The following is a 15,000-nucleotide window of genomic DNA, read 5'->3' on the forward strand; positions in this document are numbered from 1 at the left end:
GAAGTAATACTTTTTCCATTTTTGGCTGGGTTGTCCGTTGATTTTTCTTCGGGGAACTAACCTTTTCATTTTACCAAAAACTAGTCACCCTGTAAACTAAAGTTCCAGAAGGGTTGTCTAGGACAACCGGACGACGGCTACTTTGACAAGCACTGGTTGTTGTTCCAGGACGTGCAAATCTAAGTGACAATGTACTCTTGGCTTGCACTCACGTGATTAGACGGTCATTTTGGTGTACAAAACAAAACCAAAATGTCACGCGCGTTTTGCATAATAATAGAGCCCAATTCCCAAAAGACGTTTTCTTTTTTTTGCTATTGTTCAGTACAGCAACATAGATGCCATGACATGAGGTGCAAGCCAAGGACTAAGCTTAAAGCTGTCCCTGGGTAGACTGTGTCATCCACACAGGGTAATTCAATTTTCTAGCCACAGACTTTGTGTTTTTGTGTTATGGAGAGGGAGGGTAGGCTAAAGCGGATATTTCCTTCTTGAAAAGGGGGCAAACTTTGGACACTTTGACTCTTTCATAAAGATGCAGACAAAACTTAAGGCTTGTTTCAAACAGTGCCGCTGAAAGATTGATAGTGTGAATTCTGTCAACCCTTACTACGGGTTTAGGAAAACATGTGAATATTTGATGATTTGGTTAACAGAGCTATGCACCTTTCAAACGTCCAAGGCCTGGCATTTACCTAGGAGAATTGATTCCATCAAAACAGATAAATCTTTGTTCAACTGCAGAATGCCCTTTGGCTGGTACTTATTTGCTTGTGATTGAATGAAGATGACATCTGTTGTATTCTGATGCCATCAAAGAATACTGCCAAATACTAAAAAATGGTGGCAAGGTATACTTTAGTCATTCCCCTACATCTTTACTGGAGTACTAGAGTATGACATTAATATTTTAGAGTATGATATTAATATTATAAAATCATTTTGCCATAATTTATTACAATAAAATTTTGTTTGCTCATATAAATTTCTTTTTCTTAGACAAAGCAATTCTGGAGGAAATCTTTGAGCAAACAAAACTTTTGAAGCTAGAGAAAAAGGTAACTATTTTGACCTCTGAAAGTAGCAAAAAGCTCAATGTAAGTGGTAGTGCCAAGAGGTTTGCGGTGGTATAAATTTACAGCATACAATTTGTTTACTTGAAGAAAGCCATAAAGTAATGTACATTGTAACTTGAATTCTACTTGTGCAATAATAGGCAACCCTAAAACCCGGAATCCAGAATCCGGAATCACAGGTCATTGTTTTACCAATACAGAGAGTAAAAACTATCCTAAACATTCATAAAAGCTAACCTTAGGCCTAATTACATGTAGGCCTAAAAAAACGTTTTTAGACCTAAGGTTAGCTTTTATGAATGTTTAGGATAGTTTTTACTCTCTGTATTGGTAAAACAATGACCTGTGATTCCGGATTCCGGATTCCGGATTCCGAGTTTTAGGGTTGCCCTGCAATAATTGCGTTAGAAAAGGTTTCATAATACCATTGCTAACTAGCCTGCCTTTGACGCCTAGGAAATATTTACTGCCTAAGAAATAATTAGCGAATAAGTTATTCCATGATTGCGTGTTGGAGATCAGATGGTTAAATTTAATAGCCAACAAGGCAAATAGCGCAGAGTTGGCTATAACTAGTCTCATATCCAACAAGTGTGAATGGAATAAAATATTGTTTTATTTAATTTTCATTAAAATTCTGAATGCTTGGACACTTGGAAATTAAAGTCAATCAGTTTACTTAACACTTAATCAGTTTCCATTTTAGGTCATTATGGTATACGTGAAATTATGAGTTTATAATGGAGATTGAGTGAACCAATCAGAAAACTAGAAATGCAGTATCTGAGGTCGAACGTTTAATAACATTTTAATAATAATTCTTATTATTATTTCTGTCATAGCACTAAGGCATGGTGGTTAATTTGCACATTGTATTTACATATGTACAGTACAGACGACCTGTTTTATATAAAGATTTTATGAAAAAAAATTACTCATATTGATGTGACTGAAGTACTGTTTTTTCTTTTTGCTGTCGTTTATGTGAGTTAATCATTTTATGTTTTTTGTAGCTCAGGCATAATCATGCCCTTGTGTTAGTGTATGACTTCCTGTTTGGTCAAGGGATTCAGTGTGGTGGAGACTTGAAGCACAGTGTCACCAAACACAAGTCTGCACTGCAGTCATGTTTGGCTCGTTTGAAGATCAAAGCCAAGGTTTATAAGAATGAGGACCTCTTACCCAAGCAGATCTTAGACAAAGGCATGCACAAAATACAATAATTTATGTTTTGCACAGCGAGGAAGTTATTTTGATTGAATTAGTCTTGTGCAGCCACTGTTCACAAAGTGACATTAGATTTCATCTACAATAGTTTACAAATTGTCTAGATTACATGATTTTAACCCATTGACCTCTAGGAGTGGGACTCAATAGATTTTACTCTGTCTAACACCAGACGATTTTACTCGTCAGTGGGGGATGTCCAGGGTGTTTTAGGAGTGGCTGGGTTAACAACTTTTATTTCCACTCAAAAACTATATCCCCTTGCAAGTGAACCAACTTTGGTCAGTTTTCATTCCATGGCAGTGGGTCGGAGTGAACAGCTGAAACATCCCCACAAATTCTTTTCATTACAAATGTTGGTTTTAATCCTATTACATATAGATAGCTTAGTGCCTTAGGGATAAATTAAACCTCAAACTTGGTAAAAATGATTAATTTTAATTTGATACTCAAGATAGATTCCAACCATAATTATTATAAAATACATGATCGTAGATGAACATTCAAAACTTGTTTCCTTGTGTTATTCTCTTTAACTCCATAACGGGCATTTCTTTTACTCAGAGAGAAATGTTAATTTTTGTGGAGTGTTCATGAACAGAGTAAGCTTTTTGACATGTATTACATTCATGTGTTATAAACAGAGATTTATGATGACATATGTACTAATTTCTTTTGATGTTTCACATAGATTTGATCCCACGTTATGTCAGAGTTAACACAATAAAGACCTCCATGGAACATGTAATCCAACATTTCAAAGAAAGTGGTTATGAGCAAGCTAATCAAACCAATGTACATAGCATCTTTTGTCACGCAGGTACAGGGACAATTCCATTGACAACCCTCGCCACCTTTTTCTTAGCAAGCTCTAGCTCCACTCAAAAACCCTTTAACCATTTCCCTGACTTCATTGCTTGGTTATTGATCAAAGAATGACCACGTTTCTCATCTTTCAAAGCCAACAAAAAAGTGAAATTTCAATCAAAAGGTTCCAAAAACAACACTGACAATGTATTTGGGATGATTTCGGAGAATAAATAAGGTGGAAATGTGATTTGAGGTGATAGGCACTTTAAACGAAAGTCTACAATCTTGGACAAAATTGTTGAGAAAACTCTGCTTTTGCACTAAACTTCGATCACGAGTATGAAAAATAAGCTCTCTTTTTGCCCCCACCCCCCCTGATCAATGTTGCTGGACGAAACAAAGCATGCCGAACCTGGGCTTATCAACATTGGTTGTAGGGGGGAGGGGGATCGCTAATAATGTGCGATATTGAGGACGTAGTGCGCAAAATAACCCCTGTTTTTAATATTCTCAACCCTTTTTGTCCAAGATTGTAGGTTATTTTCAAAATCCCAAAATAATATTGTTTTGCATTTGAAAAACGTTTTCAGGTACCCTACTTTTCCTGGCAGATCTCCCAGCTGCATTGTAGAATCGAATACGGTTATTTTAGTATCAATATTCAAGGGAATTCATTTAATCCATATGTATTCCCTTATGCTGCTGGATTTTTCCATGTGCCTTTCTTGAGAACTTTCTTTCTTTTTGCTTGTAGAGCAAAGCCATACATACTAAGCAGTTCTTGTGTGATGAACACTTTTCAGATGTACTGGTTTTCCCTTCTGGCACTGATCTCCATGATCATCCTTTGTATGTCAATGGAGAAATCCTCCTTCAAGACAAGGTACAACTGTTAACATGAAGTTTCATCCTGTTTGTAGTGATGGCTATTAAGAACTCAAAAATAGAAAAACAAAACTGAACCGAATTTATTCTGCCACAAACGAGCAATCCCGTGTTACAAGACCATCCGTCCAAATGAACCCACTCATTTCTATTATAGTTATGAAATGTCTTTGAAAGGCAAAACATGTTCCTAAACAAACATGTGTTGTGTAATACTTTGTAAATCTTCAATAAGACAATTAGTGTTTGTCTGAGGCAAATTTAATAAGCCATTTCCGAGTTTGTGCCTGCCTCCTCTTCAAAGCGAGTCTAAGTGCAAAGTTTTTGTTAATTGAAAATTATTTTTCATTCATATGTAAAGTAGAACTAATTACCATCACAAAAACTTCGCACTTACATGTAGACTCGCTTTGAAGAGAAGGCAGACATGAACTCGGAAATGGCCTATTAGAAAAAGTCGGACTCCAGCATTGTCCATCATTTAACAATTCAATTACCGGTAGCTTGCAGTTTTATTGGTTATGTATGAGGCGTTCCTGTCCATCTCCTCGTCTGTCTCTCCACTGCCCAGAGATCTATCCAGAAGGGGAATTTAGCCACTATTTGCTGTGGTATATCCTAAACGGATGCTTCAGAACTTTCCATTAAATTAAGGTCACTACAGCATACAGGTACAGTACACCTGACGTGCATGTCTGCCACACACATATAATGTACTATTGTTCAATTCCTTTGTCAATAATTTTTTCTATGCAGGAAGCCCATTACAGTACATCCTTTAATTTTCAATGATACATGATACAAGGTCAGAGTACCCTTGTCAACTGCTTTCAACAAGATCACATCCAGTGATGGTAATGAGTATTGGAATTTCACCATTCTTTGAATATTTTCTGTATAGGCCAGCTGTATTCCAGCTCACGTCTTGCTACCTCCCCCTGGTTCTCATGTGATAGATGCCTGTGCAGCCCCAGGGAACAAAAGTAGCCATGTAGCAAGCATAATGAGCAATAAAGGGTATGATCAGTCAATCAATTTAAGTATTATTTATTAATATTTCTTATGTTGGGGAACCCCATGACCTATTCATTCTCTCTCTCTTTCTCAGCCTTTAATAGTGTCTTCAAAATTTAACAGTTTAATATTTCCTTTTTTTCATTGACTATGATTCAAAATTATATTTTATACTCTAATCACCTTGAAACGGTTATAAAATATTTTGTAACTAATCTTAATAAACACAAACACAGCATCAGGGGCGGGCATCTCGTTTATTGAATGATACATGATACAGCGAGCGTTTACATTATCACCATAAGGAAAATATAGCAGTGAAAAAACAATAAAGCAAAGTTGAAAGAGATGCCTTCAAATGGCTCTTTCATAGCCTAGTAGCCCCAAGGGATTTAACATCAACAAACACGCCTAAAATACGTCTGCAGTTAACATGAATCATACATAATGAATGCACTCCCGTGTCATTAGCGAAACGTTACAAAATATGTATCCTTTCCTCTTTCCATCAACTTGTCCGAAACTTGACAGCTTCTCTTCTTTTTATGTTTTACATGGGATTGTATATTGGAGTTAAGATAAATCTTCTTTTCAGATGCTCGTATTTTGAATGCTCTGTCAACCATCATTTCCTTCCTGCAGAAAAATATTTAGATTTGACACTGACAAGAAAAGGCTATCAGTAATGGAAAAGCTGATGAAAACAGCCGGAGTAGACTGTGTTACAACGACAAACTGTAGTTTTCTGGAGGTTGGTATTAAGTTAGTGTCTCTCTGTCAAGTGAACTCTCTGTAGAATCTGTAGAAGGGAGTCAAAATCTAAAAAGTAACACTTGACAATGGAAACGACAATACCAGGAATAAAGTTTATATTAGCCATTTTGAGTAAAAGTAATATTCACAGAAGATCACTTCAAGGTTTATAACTTTATGCTGATTGTGAGGATTTCAAAATTATTTCATCTTAATCACGTTGTACAATAATCCATTTTTATTATATCTCTCAGATAGTACGTGCCCTGTGATTGGCTATTAAAACTAGTTCCCTTTCCCTCACGGCTCAGATTACCATACATAACCAGAGAGATATAATAAACATCGTTCTAACCTCATTTTCGTGGTCGGTACTGTAAAATTACCGATCCTTGTATTTTCCCGTCGATTTATGACCCAAGCACGAAGCAGTCCGTAATTTTACAGTATGGACCTCAAACTCGGTTATTTGATTCACTGTATGCCCATGTTCTCGTCAAATCCTTTAATTTGGAATGTGTCAGGTTGATCCCTTTGACGAGAAATACAGCAAAGTTGAGTACATTGTGGTTGATCCATCTTGCAGTGGGTCTGGTATCACGACCAGAATGGATAGACTTGTAGATGAGGAACAAGAAACAGCTGAGAAAAAGGTACATACTCAGCCTTATTTGTGAGTAAGGCTTAATGTTCTGCCAAATGCGCTGGCTAAAAAAAGAGGTTTTTCATAGAGTGTCAAATGTAATGTAGCGAATGTTAGTTGTGTTTTCCAAAGCTACATTGGGTGATTGGATTAAAAATGGGATGGCGATGCTACTTTCTCTTTCATTTTCTTACATTTTTGGGACTCGTTTTCCAGCACTTTGCACTCAATTTAGTGTTCTTGCTTTGCGTTATGATCATGAATCTTTGATTACTGCTATTGTCAACAATCGAAATAATATATGAAATGAATCATATAATGAACTGCGGATATGCATTCAAGTGAAGCTATGCAATTGCTAAAATTGCGGTCGTAACTGCGAGGATCATAGCTTCACTTGATTTCATATCCGCATTTCAATATATGATTGATTTCATATATCATTTCGTTCGTTGATTTATTCCGACACAGGAACATTTAAACCCCCAAATGACAAGCTCTCAATATCAGTGGCTTCGTAGCTCAGTTGGTTAGAGCGTTGCACCCGCATCGCGAGGTTACAGGCTCAAACCCCGTTGAAGTCCTGAATTTTTTCAGGCTTCTCCATTGCAATATTTTCTCCACTGTTTTCTTGAAAATGTATCTTAAAGGTAAAGGTAAAGTAACTTTATTTAATGTCGGTAGTTCCTTCAGCTACGAGGCTGGTATCAATGGAAGCCAACGGTGCGCCCTTTACCCCATTTGAAGCTATAGCTACACGGATCAGAGGAAACTCCAAAAGGGACGTTTAAGTCACCGAGGATCGAACCGGGGACCTCTCGCTCCGAAAGCCGCGCACTAGCCAACTGCCTCTTGTTATAGTTTCTTTGTATTTGATTTTCTCTTTCGCTTCCTCTGTAGAAGAGACTTGAATCTCTGGCCACGTTTCAGTCATCAGTCTTGAACCATGCGTTGTCCTTTCCTTTGGTAAAGAGAGTCGTGTATTCAACATGCTCTGTTCATCAAGAGGTATTAGTTAAATTGTTAAGTACGAAAATAAACGAAATAAAAGTTGACTGAAGCAAGCAAACCAGGAACACTCACAGTCTTGTGGCCTTAATTTGGAGCCAAGTGAAACATCACTTAGTGAGATTCGTTGCCAAGACAACAAGAAGTGAATTCTTAGTTACAACACACTTGACTCTTTAGTTTCCATAGAAACTTTGCCAGGTTCAAATTCCTTGAATATTCCCAACCAATCCCTGTTTTGAGAACTACAATAAAAATGATGTCACCGTGCTTGCCTAAGAGATATAATGGGACAATCTTACCCCATTGATGCCTGTACCTCATACAAAACACGCGCGCTATTTCATCGGCTTAGGGTACATTTTGCGGTAGCTAAACGAGAGGGTTTTTAAAGTAACGCTGAAAAAAGCACCTGATAGATAGAAAGTCTACAGCATATGAAACACTTTCTTATATAGTTTATGGGATAATCACTCAACTTCAAACGACGTCGACTCAAAACGTTTCTCGAGTCGTTGTTTTCAAGATCATAATTTACATTCCTGGGTAAGGGGCTCTGTGTACGTTTTTAGCTATATCTTTTTTTCCTTCCGATAAAAATTTTTCCTTCATTTTTTATTTAAAGGGGATAAGAGTAAAACACCATCGTACCTGTCTATCTCGATTATCGTAGATCGAAACAATAAAACTCGCCAAGTTCTCGGAATGCGCGCGCTTATAGCGCCATATTTACAATTTTGCAAATTTGACCAGTTTATAAATATTAACACACCAAATGCGCCGTCAGGATGCGCATTGCAATACTGAGGAATCACCTCAAAAAGTCAATCGTTCGATACGCCATCAATTAGCGCGCACAACACTGGTAATAGCCAATCAGGTTAAAAGGAAATTGGAAACGCATGTCCGCTTGAGTCCGGTGGAGGTTCATAACAAGGATCCCGGCGCTGCTTCGCACACTTTACTAACCTTTGTCAGAAGCTCTGTACGACGGAAGGTCGACCCCAACCGTGGAGCATTCGGATTTTTTCTGAGTATCCCCGAGGCACCATGGAAGAAACCATCTCTTCGTTTCATGCACCGGCATTAACATCTAACATTTCCTTAATTATAATAGCAAATTTGCTCCATTTCGACAATTTCTATCCTGGCTGTATATTTTCGGAACATTCGTCGCCAGAATCTTGTTCGAGTGTCCCCAAGTCACTATCGAAAAAGTGCTGCATCTTCGATTTTAAAGTAGTGGGGATTTTCTTATAACTCTACTTCTTTTTTGATTTTCTTATTCACTTTACAAATTTAAGGAAAATGAGGATGTGGTTCAAGCGGCTTTGAAAGCGAACAGTGATAGCTTCACTCTGGAGCATTGTCTTCCATCTTGGACTCACCGTGGAAAAGCTGTGTTTCAAGGAGGTAGGTTTGAACGAGAACCAGTCATATTTCTCGGTTTTACTGATGAAATTAATTCAGGAGCGACCTAAAGAAACGACAACGCCACAAAACAATAATGGCCGTGTTTTCACGAACGGTTTTTCAGGTGGCTTAGCGAGTGACAATCGAAAATTCCTTGAAAACAGTTCCTTTCCCCACTCGTTAAAAGTTAAGCGAGTCGGCAAACTTCAATAGAATTCTCATTTAATTTAATTTTTTCGGCCAGTCAGGAGTCGCTTGCTGTTATTCAAATCGGAAATACATAGGCGTGCCATTTTTACTATTTCTATTATTGTATTGGCACGTGCTCTCTCATTTAATCTTACCCTTGGAAACACATCATTTTAACCACTTTCAGGAATGTTAAGCGAGACACAGATGTCGTGAAAACACGGCCAATGTCATCGATTAAAAGGGAAAAATGATCGTGCTGCACGTGTGGCACGTATTTTAGCACCTACTTTTGCTTAAAAACGACGTGAAAAATCACCAAATTTAGGGAGCTTACGGAACGAGGACGACGACGGCTACGAGGACTTCATTTAAAAATACAAGTTCGCGTTATTCATATCACTAAGAGACTATTTCATGTCGTTTCGAGTTAAAAATATGTAGTAACTGTCGAGGAATTAAACTGGTATGAGTGGGTTGGAAGCGTAGAGAGAGAACTGAAAATTCATCGTCATGCGCTAACGTCCTCCACAGAACCTTGAATTTGGTCATTTCACGTCGTCATTTAGGAGATGATGGCAAAGAAGTGTACCAACATGTAAAACGCACGTGCAGAACCATTGTTTTTGCTCACGAAACCTGTTGTTTTGTAGCGTCGTCGTTGCGGTCGGCGTCGTCGTTTCGTAAGCTCCCTTTATTCTTTATTTGTTCTCTGAAACAGCTGATACCAGTTTATTTTTAGGACACGTTGCCCACGATATACGACGTGAGCAAGATAGAATAATCGTGAAAGACTTACGATAGAAGTGCAAAAATATATTTTGCGGTGTCGTTTCATCGACATCGTTGCCATAGGTTGCAAAGTTCCTAATTGAGCGCGCTGGGACTGCGAAACAAGTTGGAGTCGTTTGCACCCGTCCGTCAAATTAACCTAGTAAAATTAACCAATATCATGATTGGCCCGATATTTTGTTTAGATTTTTTATTTCTAGAGTTCGCAATTCCCGTATTGTAAGTCCATTTCGACGAGATCGATTCGACATTTCGGCAAAGGAGTAACGAACTTTAGAAACAAAATTCTCTGGGCACAGATCATCAACTTTTTTTTCTGGCTGTGACCGGGATTGTCCACCCAAACCACGTAAAGCACTGAACACACGTGAACCCCGAAGCACTGGACTACATCTAATAAATTATATTTTTGTCTCGCTAGACTTCCAGTGTAATGACAGAAAGTATGCTTCTAGAGCGTGTGCGACACATGAATCTTCTTTTTTAATTGTCACAGCGGAGAAGTGCATTCGTGCCTCACCAACTGAAGATTATACCAACGGATTTTTCGTTGCACTGTTTGTCAGAAAGTACCTCAAAATGGATAACGAAGCCACATTACGTAGAGACTCCTTCGAAGGTAGAAAGAGGAAGCTAAAGAGAGAAGATTTAGGCAATATTACGTCCACAAAATCAAGAGGGAAAATCAAGGATATGGTGTCACCGCCAAAGACCAACAAATTTGAGTCAGATATTGCTGATGTCCCTTTGAAGAAAAAGCGTCGAAAAGGAAGCAAGAAACAAGAAGTTTCAAAATTGCAGGAACGTCCTGTAACATTGCTTAGAATAGCGAAGGGACGGTCGAATTCCGCGAAAAATAAAAGGAAACAAAAGAAAAAGAAGAATAAAAAATTTCCTGTTTGCTCTTAATAACGCTTGTGTATGCATTCTTTTAGCAAACCGTTTCCTTAGAACGGTTACACTCTGCCGCAAAGGAAATTTGCCCTTCGCTCTTTGAAAGGCGCGCCGCCATAAGGTAAGGGATTGGGGCGAGCAAGGAGTTTCTTTCGACGACATGATTTGGGTGGAGGGAAAATCTATTTTGTCTCTTTAGGATAAGCTCATCGAATAAAAGTTAATTCTCCATGAAATCAACAATGTGTATCCTCGTGTCCACTTAGAAATATACTTATACTGTTTATCAGGGATGACAGTTCCTTTCCTCTCCGTATCGGCGTATTCTCTTTGAAGACACTTAATATCTATTTATACAAAGCGACTGCGTAGCCATGCATACATCTATGGGTTACTTTCAAAGCGGCAGGATATTCTGCAGTTATACTCCGGTTTATGTTCGCTTTGTATTGGTTTACATGATGAGAATTTCGATCTGGTGCAACTACCGGAATGAACTCACACCGATAACCTGTACTGGAATAAGAGTTTGGAACTGCATCATCTAAACGAATACAGAGCGACATTTATTTGCTTTCGAAAGAAAAGTCAGCTAAATTCAACTGAGTGTGTGGACCCCAGGACTGGCCAACAGTGGACAGCTTGGTGTTGAATGCCTGTGGTATCACATGGCACGTTTTTCAAGATGGTGGACAACACTGTCAGTGATTCAAATTCCAGCTGGGAAGAATATGCAAATGAAGGGCCCATTAATCCTATTGCGGAAGCTAAAAGGCTGGGTGCAAATCTCGCTACCTTCGGAAAAGCTAAACTAGCTAAAGAAAAAAAAAATAAAGACAAATTCGGCCGGTAAAAAGCGCTGTACGTGTGGACAAAAATGATCTAAACCGCAAGAAAATTATCTTAAAGTGCAAACACGTAGAAAACATAAGCAACTTTTCGGCAACTTTGGAAATAAAGAAGAAACTTTTTAACAACTTTTAGACACTTTTATCGCCAACTTTTTGGGAAATATCGGCAATTTTTTGCTATGGCTAATTATCATCAACGTCATCGTCTTTCTCATCGTCATTCTCATCATTATCGATTTAGGTGGGGGGAAATCTATTTTGTCTCTTAAGGATAAACTCATCGAATAATAGTTAATCCTCCATGACATCAACAGTGTGTATCCGCGTGTCCACTTAGAAAGTTACTTTTTGTTTGTTAGGAATGGGCGTTGGTTTTCTCTGCGTATCCGCGTATTCTCTTAGAAGACACTTGATATATATTGATACAAAGCGACTGCGTAGCTATGCACGCATCTATCTGTGGTATTACATGGCACGTTTTTCAAGATGGTGGACAACACTGTCAGTGATTCAGATTCCAGCTGGGAAGAATATGCAGATGAAGGGCCCATTAATCCTATTGCGGAAGCTAAAAGGCTGGGGGCAAATCTCGCTATCTTCGGAAAAGCTAAACTAGCTAAGAAAGAAAAATTCACACAAATCCGGCCGCTAAAAAGCGCTGTACGTGTGGACAAAATGATCTAAACCGCAAGAAAACTATCTTAAAGTGCAAACACGTAGAAAACAAAAGCAACTTTTCGGCAACTTTGGAAATAAAGAAGAAACTTTTTAAAGGGGCTAGGTTACGCTATTTTAGGTCATTTTGTTTAATTTTGTTAATTATGAGCTCTAAACGTCAAATTGGCAGCGCAAGAGTCTTTCATTTCCAAAATTACGGCCTCATAACAACTGAAAATGATTTTCCTGCTGTGTAAATGCCATTTTGATATAGACTGATATAAATTTGAAAAAAGGTGGGCCGACGTTTTTCAAATTTACCCAAATTCAATCCATTTCAATTCTCTCCAGTTTTGTCCATCCATGTCCCTTCTTGGCTTCCCTGTGTTTTTGTAGAGTTCTTCTATAGTTTTGAACAGTTATTTTGATATTTTAGTCTATTCTATGACCATTCGATCAGTGCTGAGATTGCCTAAAATTGCATGACCTAGCCCCTTTAACAACTTTTAGACACTTTTATCGCCAACTTTTTGGGAAATATCGGCAATTTTTTGCTATGGCTAATTATCATCAACATCATCGTCATTCTCATCATTATCTATCACTGCTTTTGCGGCCCGAATCCAATGGTGAGCAAATAGGACTCTTCTCGTTTTGAGCCGCGTTCAGAAAGGTGGTAGGTTCCCGTAGATCTCCTCGTCTGTCCTGGCTAGAGTGCCATATAATTGTTTTGTCAAGTTATCCCAAAAGAGAGGAAGGTATCATCACTTTATTCGAATAGGGGATTTTGTTACTGATCGTTTTCAGAGAGTTAAATTAAGTGACAAGTTTGCTGGCTGGGGCCCACTTTTAAGAGGTATTCCACAAGGGTCTGTATTAGGCCCTCTTTTTAACAATATTTTCCTTAATGATTTCTTACTAATTGGGCTTCAGTCCAAGATTAGATGTCTCCTAATTACATAGGCATCTGCAGACTGATTTTCTTGCTGCAAATTCCTGGTTCTCCTCCCGAGTCGCCTTGTGGTGAATCCATACAAGTGTATCACTTTGTAGTTAGGAAAGAGCATGAACACATCTTGTTTTATGATAGGCAGGGACGAGATTAATCACTCCTGATAAGGATTTAAATTTCGATAAGCATATAGCGGATATTGCACGTAAGGTTGATAACCAGATGCGAGTCTTGCAAAGGCATAAGAAATTAATTGACACAGATGCTAAAATTAGACTATTGCTTATCTTTTGCTTCACTAAGACTATTGTTCTATTGAATGGCATCACTGTGGTAAGCGTAATTCAAACAAATTGGAAAAACTTAATTGCTCTTTATTTATAATGATGTCATATTAGAACATATGATTACTTGTTGCAGCGCATAAATCATCCCACTTTGTATAATAGAAGAATTTCTTAATATTTGAATTCTTGAATATAAGGCTTTACATGCGCTGGTTCCAGAATATATTTTTAAGTTATTCACATCGCAGAATTGTAGCAACAATTTGCGGGGAGATACCCCGCAAATACCACTAGTTGTGGTCTTCATTCCTTGTCGTATTGCGATGGTAAGATATGGAATTCTCTTGCAAAACATATTAGAATAATCCAGGAATTAAGTAAATTCAAGTCTGCAATTTTTAAAATGATATTTGATACTGACTGCTGCACCTATCGTGGCCGTTGATTTTTCATCTTTATTAAGTTATCTAGTAATTATTACAGAATTTCCTTTTATTTTGGGATTTGAGTATTTATTTATTTATAGCTCGGATATATTAGCCTGCATTTGCTTTTAAATTCGAGTGCAAATAAAGTTTATTGTGTGCATGCGTGACTCATTATATATGTGTTTTCTAGAATTTTTCAGCTTCCGGGTTAGGGTCTATCAATAGTATTCCGGTAATTCAGCAGTTATAAACGCTAAAGTCAAGAAAACATGAGCGATGTGCTAAAAAAAATGAGAGTAGACGCAAGCGTGAAGAAATATTTCGATATGTCTGTCAGTTGTGCAAATAAAGGGGACCGCTGGTCAAGCCCTTTTGTCTACACCATTGTTTTGTTTTCAAGAAGTTATGTTTCACCTCGAAATTTCTTTTCGACTTTACCATGGAAACATCGAGCATCGCGGATCGAGTTTCGAGTCGAGACTGTCAACATTTGCTGCTTAAGTTTTCGCAACGGGCTGCCAGCATACTTTTCGGATGAACTAGAGTGTCAGCAAAGGTGCGCCTTACGAATGATTATTCCAGCGTACAGTTATAAAGAGGCTCTGTAGAAAGCCAAAGTACCCACATTTCGCAGAAGAAGATCTACTGTCACCTCCCCCCAGAAACTATCCCTACCTACAACCACCCTACAGCCCAGCCCAAGGAAAATAAACACAGACCACTAAAGTATACAAATATATTCACACGAGACCTTTATTTCCATTTGTTCTAACTTTCAATTACTTTTTATTGTTCACAGCACTTGTATATCATTGTAAAGATAATATACTCACTAAAGCTACCATACTGCTTCTTCAGAATGATTCCACAGTACATTTGTTTTCATATCAAACATATTATTAAGTAACAAGGGTACATAATTGCCTATATACACTAGAATACATGTATACGAAACAGCTTTTTTTTAACGCTGAGAGCTGTTATATATACAATAAGTATCACCCAACTAGTGGACTAATGCAAATTGTGCATTTTGATTGGCTACGCTACTAGAGGACTATTGGTAATAGTCCTCGAGTAGCGAAAAGCGTGACGTTTTCTTTTGTTTTATTCCGGCCAAA

The 15,000-nt window shown here is 38.0% G+C and overlaps 1 protein-coding gene and 1 pseudogene across 2 annotated transcripts in view; one reads left to right on the plus strand and one right to left on the minus strand.

The window, feature by feature from the left end:
* The window catches only part of LOC138057207 (28S rRNA (cytosine-C(5))-methyltransferase-like), an 11,570-nt gene extending 619 nt beyond the window's left edge, over positions 1 to 10,951 (plus strand). Inside the window, exons 2-11 of one of the 2 annotated variants that reach the window (XM_068903264.1) lie at positions 1,000 to 1,058; positions 2,090 to 2,279; positions 2,995 to 3,123; positions 3,917 to 3,996; positions 4,900 to 5,015; positions 5,655 to 5,763; positions 6,290 to 6,418; positions 7,309 to 7,416; positions 8,721 to 8,829; positions 10,307 to 10,951. In XM_068903264.1, the coding sequence (XP_068759365.1) occupies positions 1,000 to 1,058; positions 2,090 to 2,279; positions 2,995 to 3,123; positions 3,917 to 3,996; positions 4,900 to 5,015; positions 5,655 to 5,763; positions 6,290 to 6,418; positions 7,309 to 7,416; positions 8,721 to 8,829; positions 10,307 to 10,719 (1,442 nt within the window). In that variant the 3' untranslated portion in view covers positions 10,720 to 10,951. Of the gene's footprint in view, positions 1 to 999; positions 1,059 to 2,089; positions 2,280 to 2,994; positions 3,124 to 3,874; positions 3,997 to 4,899; positions 5,016 to 5,654; positions 5,764 to 6,289; positions 6,419 to 7,308; positions 7,417 to 8,720; positions 8,830 to 10,306 lie in introns of both variants that reach the window. The other variant, XM_068903265.1, reaches the window with a different exon arrangement.
* Positions 10,952 to 14,636: 3,685 nt separating this feature from the next.
* The window catches only part of LOC138057964 (E3 ubiquitin-protein ligase TRIM71-like), a 4,306-nt pseudogene continuing 3,942 nt past the window's right edge, over positions 14,637 to 15,000 (minus strand).

The sequence above is a fragment of the Montipora capricornis genome, chromosome 7, assembly GCF_036669925.1.
Source record: "Montipora capricornis isolate CH-2021 chromosome 7, ASM3666992v2, whole genome shotgun sequence".
NCBI classification, from domain to species: Eukaryota; Metazoa; Cnidaria; class Anthozoa; order Scleractinia; family Acroporidae; genus Montipora; species Montipora capricornis.